This window comes from Dendrobates tinctorius, unplaced genomic scaffold (genome assembly GCF_039654945.1).
Source record: "Dendrobates tinctorius isolate UK_male_01 unplaced genomic scaffold, ASM3965494v1 ptg000079l, whole genome shotgun sequence".
In the NCBI taxonomy this organism is placed as follows: domain Eukaryota; kingdom Metazoa; phylum Chordata; class Amphibia; order Anura; family Dendrobatidae; genus Dendrobates; species Dendrobates tinctorius.
Window position 1 is genome coordinate 10,143,084 of NW_027361747.1, and position 11,345 is coordinate 10,154,428.

Consider the following 11,345-nt stretch of genomic DNA (forward strand, 5'->3'; position numbering starts at 1 on the left):
TCCGCTGTCTACTACTAGTGTTTGCAACCAACGTATATGGATACGGATGGAAGCACACTAGATTGAAATTATGTAAAAAATGCAGCTCAAAAAATAAAAGATGTATGAGGCAGCAGTGATCACACTGGGTGGCCTACAGCCTGACGTGGCTGCAGGACCCACTCCACAGCGTGAGCTGCACTCACACAGCCCTTGCAGACAGCTATGAACACTGCTGCTAGGGCAAAGAAGGCTACAGTGGTGGTTTATGTAGCCTGGGTAAAGCACTAGATGTTTGGTGGAATCGCTATTTCTAACTGTCCCTCACAGTCTTCTACAGCATCCTGTCCCTAACTGAATTCACAGCAGAGTGACCAGAAATGGCGGCTGCGGTGGCTTTTATAGTGCATCATGACATCATTTCGGCAGCCAATCACAGCCATGCCAATAGTTAACATGCCTACATGCCTAACAGGATGTGCCCACACTTCGGAGGATTCCCATTGGCTTAATCAAAGCAAGCAGGCTCATAGCATGATGGGAACTTCCTATTCCGATTCCGATTCCGGAATCCGATATGACAAAAGTATCGGAACTAAGTATCGGAATTCCGATACCGCTAATATCGGCCGATACCCGATACTTGCGGTATCGGAATGCTCAACACTAGTAGTAATACATGGTGACTTTTTTTTTATAAAAAAAAAACATAAAAGCCATCCCACCACGACAAGGTGTACCCAATTAGGATGGTCCCTAAATCTAGTATCTCAGCTCCCCATGTGCAAGCAGGCCTCAAAAGAGAAGGACCTAGACCTGACTGCTCACCTTGTCTATTTAGCTTCCCACAGGCGGGGTAAAACACAGTGAGGGCCAGGTTCTGCTCTGTCCCTGTCTATTTTGTGGTATGCAGGCACATAATGTGGTGAATTACTAGAATTAGGGTACACCTTGTCGCAGTGAGATGGAATTTCAAAAAAATGTCAGCTAAGTACCCTATGGTTTTTTTTCATGTTTTACTACTCTTTATTCACCTACAGCAGGGTACGTTCATTGATATTATACTAGGTTGGATTTGTCTGTTAATGGTCACAGTGTGAACGTGCACCAACATATTACTCTTATACCAACAGGTGTGCTTACCCATGTTTTTTGGTTTTGCATAAAAAAGCTTTGTCAAAGTTTTACGAGAATGTTGTAGGCATAGTCTGTGACATGAGAAGAGGTGTGCAGGAAGGCGGAGAAGGTGGGCTGCTCTTGCTGTCAATAGTGAGTCCCATATTTTCTGCCTCCTGCTATATTATATATGTTATATATATTACTTTTTTTTATTGTAATATAGCCTATGATGAACATGAAGTTAATGAAGGGAGGGGATCTCTACAGAATAGTAAGTGTCAGTCTATTGTGAAGCTCAGTCTTTAGTGTGAAAACTGCAAGATTTCAGAAAGTACAAAATAAGTAAATTTCTAACTATACATTCATTTTCACATCACTGATGTTTTCAATCTAAGTGTCCTGTTTGACAATTATAATCTAATTCCCTACAGGTTGTGATGTCCTTGGTGAGGTTATTTGGGAATTTCTGTCCCCTTCTGCCTTGCTTGTATTGCCATCATTGATTCTGGGGTATATTTTGAGTTGTGCATTAGGGGCACTGCCTCTGTGCCAACACATTTCTATGTATGACCGTTCTTGCCCAGAATATATTGCCAATATTTGCAGAACATCATTGTCGTCTCTTTTCCTCCAGGTGTCTCTTTGGTCTCTCCTGGTCACCTTGGTCATCCTGTTTATCCTTACTGGGGCAATGCTGGGACCAGAACTACTGGCTACTATACCCCCCTCTGTGTATATTGTGGCAGTGATCATGCCCATGATAGGCTATTCAATGGGATATGGGCTAGCCACTGTATTCAAGCTGCCCCCCAACTGCAGGAGAACGGTGTCTCTGGAGACCGGGTGTCAGAACGTCCAGCTGTGCACAGCGCTCCTGAAGCTCGCTTTCCCAGCACATCTCATAGGAAGCATGTACATGTTTCCGCTGCTGTACGCACTATTCCAGGCCGCCGAAGCAGGGATATATGTCCTAGTATATAAACTGTACCGAAAGGAAGTTCTTCACAAGCCAGAACCTATGGACGAAGATGATGACACGGATATTTCTTATAAAAAGCTGAAAGAGGAAGAAATTAATGAAGTGTCCTATGGGACAGTGACATCAGAAGACCAAAATGCTGTACCCATGGAGCCTCCATCATATCCGCACTAGTCCTGTGTGACCCTCTACATGTCTGTACTCAAGTTTACATGAAAGTTCTCATTGCCAAGACACTCATCAATAGCTATGAATATATATACACATATATAGTAAAAATCCTTTAATTCAGCATCAATAGGATCCTTTATGTGCCAATGTATCAGATATTCCGAATTATTAGAGGGTCACAGAAATGTATGTAAAACCCATTTATATTCTCACTGCTCATTCTTCTGCTACAGGTGCCAGATTATCAGAATTTCTGGATTATATGGTGCCGCATGAAAGGAATTTCACAGTATGCTTACCTTAGATGTACGGTATATCTAAATGGTCATATATAAACACACTGACAGCTTTGTCTGCTTTAGAGAGAACGGTCACCTCCAAAATGCAAATTAACTAATGAAACATTTATATAGTGGCCATGGCCTCTGTCAAAATAATAGCAGCTGTATACAATTCTTTGTTTGAGCAGAAAAGAATTCAACTTTTCTTTTAGGAATGAAGGCGCTTTGGTGCAGCCAAGATGGGATCCAGGTCTGAGTGCACCGTTTTGCCCTACAATCAGCATATCACTAACTTTCCCTGATCTTGATTGACAGCGCTCCCTTGCCCAGAGCTTGAACTCACTGTCCATTTCTGTGTCTTTGCACTGACACATTAGGAGCCTAATGGTGCACACTCGGTGCAGGGTTGCTCTGATTCCTGGCCCCGTCTGAAGTCGCCGCATGCTACATCCAGATGGGCAGCAAGTGAGCCGTTTTATAGAGGAGCCGGGGAATAGAGCGCGCCTTTACGGACACTGTGTGCGCACACTGGGTTTCACCAGTGTCAGTGTGGACATGCAAAAATATGGATTGAGCTCAGGCAGCGCTCGCTTGTCAATCAAAATAATTGAAAGTGAGCGTAATGATGCACTCACCCTTGACAACACCAAGGGTGCACTGCACCCCGCTCATTTGCATATCTAATATCATTTTATTTCTCTGTCTTTAAATCTCTAAAATGTATACTGCTGGGGATAATCTACCTTTAGAAATGTTTAAGCTGTTTAATTTTCATTTTGGGGAGACAGACTCCTTTTAAGAGTATTTTACCCACATGCCATAAATCACTCGAGTCCTCTTCTATCAAATGTTAAAAAGGTTTTCCAACCACAGTAATATTAAATAACAAAATGATCACTTTACCAAATCCCCTCAAGTGTAGAAAAGCCGGCAACAGTGCTATAGAGGTAGTCATGCTTGAGGAAAGGACAATAGTCCTATAATACTGTAGATAGCGCCTCGGCAACGAAGAAGACAAAAAGGGGTAAATCTTGTAGAAAATATTTTATTTGGATCCGGCACAAAAGGAAAGACAGAAACTGTCCAACGTTTTGACCAATAAATGTTCTTTATCAAGGATATCTGTGACTGACATCTGTCTTTTCTTTTGTGCCAGATCCAAGTTAAATATATAATTGCAGAATATTTAGAATTGAGAGTCCTCAGTGGTTGATACCTTTTAATGGCTAACTGAAAAGATGGTAACACATTGCAAGCTTTCGAGACTACTCAGGTCTCTTTATCAGGCTAGACTAATACAAAATCTGAAGAATCACATATTTATACACAAGACAGCACATAAATAACTCAATATACAAAACAAGTGATGTGAAGCGGAATAGTCATTATGGGAGAGGGATAAGCATAAATATTGGACCAGTTCATAGATAAGCAGTGTGAAGGTTTTATTGCCCTCTGATTGCCGGTCTGGTTCTGTGTTGTGATGACCCCAGAAGGTCTGAGGGGCAAATTCCTTAATTGATATAAAAAGACATAAATCCATGCGACACATTAATACCTGCACTGAATGTGTCGAAATTTAAGTGTTCATAAATTTGTACTCAGAGATACTTCTCTCTCTCTGAGACTTGAAGTTACCTTTTAATACAAGTAATTTAATGTCCATCATGCTATGACCAGGGATACAAAAATGTTTTGCCACAGGTAGATCCATTCTTTTTTCTCTTATTGTGTGACGATGAGAATTCATCCTTGTTCTCAGTTTTTGCCCTTTCTCCCCCACATACAGACACCCAGTATAATTGCAAAAATTTTAAAATTTACCGCTTTTACCAATCTCCTGCCGCTCCAGGGCCAATGCTTCCCTGGTACCCTGGCAGTCTATGAATCCTCTTGCAATGCCGTTAGTTTTCAATGTGTGACAGCTGCAGTCATTTTAGCTGAGGTGCACCAGTCCATGACTGGCATACATTTCTGATAAATTTATTGGGTGTATTTGCCCACGCTCTCTCCAACTCAACATTGCCACTTTTTAAAAGCTCGGCGGAGTTGCCCAGGACTAATGTAAAAATGTAATAAGTTACAACATTTTTGCAAAACTAGGAGTTGTACAATTTTTATATTTCAAGCAATTTTACACCATAAAAGTGTTTACAAGTTACTTAAAGGGATTTTTCAAGATCATAAAAAAGTGACCAAAGGCAGGCAGTATAAGATATCCTGAAAAAGCCTTTATTTCCCTGTGATATCCCTCACTACTGTGGCCCAGGTTCTCAGGTGAGAGCCCATATTTGTATACTTAGGTGGCTGCAGTGAAGATGCGCCCATCTACTGATGTGACCGCTGCTGCCAATCACTGGCTTTGCCTGCCTCACACCATTCATGTGATTGGCCAATCAGTGCATCTCACTCCAGTGCACACTTCTTAAAGACAAAAAGAGATAGGAAACACCAGCCTTGATGAATTGGGCCTTTGTGTTCATGTCAAGCAACAGATTATTATCCTTTTTCAGTCAAATCAAAAGGAAAAAGTCCTGCTTGTCCTTTATAGGGATCTGTATGTCGTCACCTGTGAACCCCGGAAATTCATGTGACCACACATCTGAGCTTTAAGGGATTTATCACTTGCATATTTTTGGCTTGTATTTATTGTGATTCTTTTTGTGCCAAATTGTTCAAAATTGTGAATCATGAATTTTCAGCTAAATTAAAAAAAAGTCATTATTTTTGTCTTTTACTACTTTTTAGAGCAAAAAGTAAAAAGTTGCATGCTCCAATAAAATATCTCTAGCACTTGTGCAAAAATTTTTGGTGTAGAAGAAAAAAAAAAATCACTCTGTGGGAGTGGTGTACTGGAGTACATTTGCGCAAAAATATTCGACTTTTTAATGAAGTCACAAATTATGGATCTGACGCAAATATTTGGATTACAAAATCCATGTCCTAAATGGTGCACGGATTAAAAAAAAGCAGACAAAAAAAGAACAAAAAAGTACTGAAAAAAATAGAAAAAGACAAAATGGGTGCAACTTAAAATTTGGCAAAAACAGCCTTGAAATAGGAATAAGTTATATGCTTAACTGCCATTTCATGGTGGCCAACTGTCCTGGATTTCCCGAAACCCCTGGGTTGAAACTTGAGTATGGTTTAAGGAAATATCTCCCAAAAGTCAGTCTTCCAGGGCGGTCTTAGGTGTTCCCGGAAGGGGTAGGACGCTACTGAGTAAGTGGGGAAGGTTGGGGATTGGGGCAGGATTTATATGACCCCTGAAATGTTTGAAGCTATTGCACCCACAATCCACTGCTCTCTGGTTGAAGGTGTGTGCCCAAAGAAAAAAAGCGAAGTTTTAAACTTATCTGACAGTATAAATCAACATAAAATTACACTTCTCTTCACAAATATGTTGTGTGAAAGTGGAGTTTGCCATAAAATATGGACAAGAGGACGAGTGACATTATTTTCGTGCCAAATTATTATGTATTGAAGATTGGACATTTTTGGGGACAATTTCTCTTTCCTTTGCAGAATGGATTCAATTGGCATCGGTGTATGACTAAAATATGACTAGTGCTGTATATATCAGGTGGTCTGACTACATGACAGAAAACAGTATTAGGCTGGTTTCACATTTGCGTTTTTTAGCGCTGGAAAAAAACGCTAACCTGCGCATGCGTTTTTTCCCCTATATTTAACATGGGTGCGCATACCTGCGCGCTTGTAAGCGCATGTATGCGATTTTCATGCGCTGCGTTTTTTTGGGGTGTGCGATTGGATTTTCCAGACGCATCATGTTGCATTTTTTGGCCCTGCAAAAAAGCGCATGCGCACATATGCGCACGTTTTGCGCTAAAAATGGCCATTATAGCCTATGGATGCGCATATGTGCGCACTGGCATGCTCATGTAAGCGTTTTTTTGCATATGCGTTTTTTTTTTTTAACCATGGAATTTAGGGGTTTGAGTTAGAGTTAGGGTTAGTTAAGGGGGTTTAGGGTTAGGGTCAGGGTCAGGGTTAGGGTTGGGTTTTGGGTCAGGGTTAGGGTTTAGTATGGTTTGGTTAAGGGTTAGGGTCAGGGTTAGGGTCAGGATTAGGGTTAAGTATGGTTTTGTTAAGGGTTAGGGTCAGGGTTAGGGTTAGGGTTAGGGTCAGGGTTAGGGTTAGGGTCAGGGTTAGGGTTAAGTATGGTTTTGTTAAGGATTAGGGTCAGGGTTAGGGTCAGGATTAGGGTTAAGTATGGTTTGGTTAAGGGTTAGGGTCAGGGTTAGGGTTAGGGTTAGGGTTAGGGTCAGGGTTAGGGTTAGGGTTAGGGTCAGGGTTAGGGTTAGGGTCAGGGTTAGGGTTAAGTATGGTTTTGTTAAGGATTAGGGTCAGGGTTAGGGTCAGGATTAGGGTTAAGTATGGTTTGGTTAAGGGTTAGGGTCAGGGTTAGGGTTAGGGTTAGGGTTAGGGTCAGGGTTAGGGTTAGGGTTAGGGTCAGGGTTAGGGTTAGGGTCAGGGTTAGGGTTAAGTATGGTTTTGTTAAGGATTAGGGTCAGGGTTAGGGTCAGGATTAGGGTTAAGTATGGTTTTGTTAAGGATTAGGGTCAGGGTTAGGGTCAGGATTAGGGTTAAGTATGGTTTGGTTAAGGGTTAGGGTCAGGGTTAGGGTTAGGGTTAGGGTTAGGGTCAGGGTTAGGGTCAGGATTAGGGTTAGGGTTAGGGTTAGGGTTAGGGTCAGGGTTAGGGTTAGGGTTAGGGTCAGGGTTAGGGTTAGTAAAGTCATGGTTTGGGTAGTGTGAGGGGCCACCTAAAAATGTTGGGAAAAAACGCAAACGCGGTAAAAACGCGCTAAAAACGCATACAAACGCATAAAAACGCTGCGTTTTTTTCATGCATGCTCATAAAAATGCTTGAAAAAAACGCAGCAGTTGTATGCTTATGTATGCGTTTTTTCAATGCGTTTTTTTGCGGGAAAAACGCGCTGCAAAAAAAAGCAAGTGTGAAACTAGCCTTACCTGCACTCGCTGACCCTAGTGCGGAGAACAATGTAAATGCTGAATTATCAAAACTGTACCATTACTGACTGTCGTGTGTACCCAGCGGACGCGCTGCTCCAGGAGGTTGATGTTCTTCGGTCTGCATGCTTCAGTCACCACCCAGAATCCCGAGCTGCCCAGGTCGTACACTGAGTGACGAGGGGTTTGTGTAGAGGTGACAGACGTGTCTCCAGCATGTGAACGTGACGATAAATATCTTGAATCATGTCTGCACTCAGACAAGGGATTGTGTCGTTTATTTCTCTAAAATGCAGTCTTTTATTGAATTTAGGATAATATGAGTACATTACCGCTGGCCGGAGCGCACACTACAGCCACAGAATATTAATTCTGGTATTTATGGGAGTCTGTCATCCTAAAGTGACAGTATATACTAAGTAGAGTAATGGATGTCCAAGGCCCCAGATGGTCTCCTCAAAAACTCCTTTATTGATTACAGCACACAGAAGAATGCAACATGTCAGCCACACATGGCCTTTCTCAAGCCATATATAGGGGCTTCTTCACTATATACCCTTTGAGAAAGTCCGCGTGTGGCCGAAACTTCGCATTCTTCTGTGCTATAATCAATAAAGGAGCTTTTTAGGAGAACATCTGGGGCCTTGGACATCCGTTACTCTATGCTGCTGGCAATATGGTGGAGACCGAGTTGGACAAAGATACTGTAAAGTGACCGAGGGCGGTAGCCATGGGCGAGCTGTTGCCCCTTAACGCCCTGGCACTTTACAGGACAATCGTGTCCCAATTCCATTATGCTTACAGGTGCAGGGTGCATCACACTCACTTGTAGGCTGTAGGCCTCTGCTGTTTCCAGGCCTCCATCTTCAAGAGCCGCTGCAGGGGACATCCAGTTAATTTTAACAACCGAAAGTTTATTGGACAGTTCAAGTTCGTCAAATTGTAAAACGCAGTATTAGGCAACACTTCTTATTCCTTGTTTCCTTAATACAGTGTGTCTACAGCATTACTTTCCATTCATCCTGGACTATCCCTACGTTTACTGGCTCTGTCAGCCCCAGGGATTTTCCATCCAGTTCCGCAGTGCACCCAGGATCTGTTACTCTCCCTTCACGCGGTTTTGCATCCATCGTTCCCTGTGTGCCAGAGGATAAGGCACTTTTTGTAGTACCTGCATCGAGCCTTGCATTATGGGCGCTGCAGGACTATACGCAATGGATCCCAGTAAGGCCTTCCACTGCCCCAAATGATAGATACTTGCTCACTGCAACTTGAACTTGACCCTGTTTATTGTACTTTCCTATCTGACGATCTATCATGAAGCAATCTCTTTTTTACTGTGGCTTTCCCTTCCTACTATGGGATAGACCCAACTATGTCTGTCCCTACTATATGTAACTGGGCAATTCACCCTCACAACACTATGGACTATATCACTTAACTTATACTTGACATTCCCTATATTCCTATTGCACCCTGTGTCTATATACTAACAATACGTGTCCAACACAATACTACACCAATATTTCTTAGCAAAGTTTATCTTACCCTATAATCACTACCTTTTGTTCTGACCTATGTTTTACTCTATACTTAAGGTACCGTTACATTTAGCGATGCACCAGCGATCCCGACAACGCTATGACCCGGTAAGGATCGCTGTGCATCGCTAAATGGTCGCTAGTGAGCTGTCAAACAGACAGATCTCACCAGCGACGTGTCGGCGGTCATTACTTACCTGTCAGATGGCAGCTCTGGTGACTACTTCCTCCCGCGTCTATGTAGTCGCTCGTTGGCACCAGCACGAAGGCGGCGAGAAATAGACCAGGACGATCTCGTGCGATCAGCGATATCCAGCGGGGAGCCGGGTCGGAGGTACGTGTCACATGTAGCGAGATCGCTACCGATATCTCTGTTGCGTCACAAAATCGGTGACGCTTTAGCGATATCGCAATGTGTGAAGGGGGCTTTACACACTAAACATTACATATGCATATCACATTACCATATCAAAGTATACACTGTGGTGTAGTGACCACTGTGTCCGCTAGGGGGCGCTGTGTGGATGTCCCAGGAGAGAGGATGAGTGGCAGAATACTGAATGACCATTATGTATCTCAAGGTGGGTGGCCTTGGGATGGAGACTTGTGTGTGTGTTGATCAGCAGTGATACTGCTGAGGTGCTGTTTCAATGTGTTTGGGAAGTCTCCAGGTAACTGGTGAGATGGGCGAAACCAGTTACCTACAAACCCACCCAGGGGGTGTGTTTAAGAACGCTATTGTAAAGTGTGTATGAGTGGTTGAAGGACCTGTGATGAGGTCATAGCCATGTGACCCGGTGGGTGTGGCTACGGACCATATAAGGTGGCCAGGGTAGGTCACATGGAGTGAATGCTTGGACCCGGTTGGTCCGTTGTGGAAGGTCCCACTGGGAGATGGGGCTTCCTGCCTGACAGCACGTGAATGCTGTGTCTAATAGCTGCATGTGCCTGATAGTTCCCTGGAGGGAATGAACATCTGCAGTATGGAGAAGCAGCCATGAGGTAAACCCAGAGAGGGGATATAACTGTGAGGCTAAGAGAGCCTGTGTGCTGGACATTGCACAACCTGTATGACTACAGGATAAACAGAGTGAAGCTCTGTCATGAACGCTATGCTGATTATATGAACTTTATGTTGCTGCTGTGGGTTTATGATGCCTGAATAAACCGCATGGACTGTTATTGTTTTATGGAAAACCCGTGCCGGACGTGATTATTTGGCTGTCAAGTGAGTATCCCCTACCCGAATGACAGCGCTACCTTACAATTGGTGGAGAATGCAAAGGGCAGTGTTGTAGCCTTGTTACTAGGAGCAATGGAAGAGGACTGCAAAATTCGGTTGCTAAGGGCAACGGTTTCCAAAGGCACATGGTGCAGTGCTCTGGCAATGCTGAGCCAGGAGGGCTGACGGTCGTAAAAGCCGTGTGATGTGCTGACCGGGGTCAGAGAAAGAGACTGGTGATTGCTATAGGGTGCCTCTGTGGAGAAGAGGTATCCGAGGACCTGTGTGGCCGCCACAGGTAACGGACAGGTGTTCGTGTTGTACTGACCTAGGTCAGTGAGAAAGACACTGTACCTGGAGGGTTCAGTGAGCAGAATCGGATCCCTGGAGCACGGGGTATGACCTTGGACCTGGTGAGGCGTAAGTGTTGGATGGTCTCAGGCAGAGACGGAACGTCCTGAATAGCACACAGACAGGACACATGAGTTTGGTGTTACATGTGTTTTTTTTCCTTTTCTCGCTAAAGTCAGCTTGCGGTGGCTCAGTGGCTTTCTGTAACTCGGCGGGGTTACGAAGGGGACAAGCGGCTTCCTGTAACTTGACAGGGTTACGAAGGTGACACCAGCAGCTGTGTGTGAACAGCAGCCGGAGGTGTCGGAGATCGGTGACAGCAGGAGCTGTGGTGGTGCCAACAAGGAATTGTGTGGTATCGTAAAAGAGACAAACTGTTTTGGTGTGAACTGTGGTCTAAGGAGACCTGTAGAAAGGACATGGGGAAATCCCGAAACCGGGGTGGTAACCCAAAAAGGGGTGGAGTCCCAGAGGGGGGCGGTGACCCAAATCGAGGTGGTAGCCCAAAAGGGGGCGGCAACCCAAATCGGGGTGGTTCAGGAAGTGGCAGCACTGGTTGCCTCAGTGGGTATGTCTGGGGAACCGCAGTGTGTGTGTATGACTTTTGAAGAATCGGGGACAGTCTTTCCGGATAATGACGGGCCGCAGGTGTGTACCGTGATGTAGCACCGAGAAGGAGTCTCTGGACGGTTGGACTCAAAGAGTCAG

The 11,345-nt window shown here is 44.1% G+C and overlaps 1 protein-coding gene across 1 annotated transcript in view; it reads left to right on the plus strand.

Moving 5' to 3' along the window:
- The window catches only part of SLC10A4 (solute carrier family 10 member 4), a 40,608-nt gene extending 35,367 nt beyond the window's left edge, over window positions 1-5,241 (plus strand). The window contains exon 3 of the mRNA XM_073583485.1: window positions 1,733-5,241. Coding sequence (XP_073439586.1) covers window positions 1,733-2,251 — 519 coding nt within the window. The 3' untranslated portion in view covers window positions 2,252-5,241. The remainder of the gene's footprint in view (window positions 1-1,732) is intronic.
- Window positions 5,242-11,345: the final 6,104 nt, after the last annotated feature.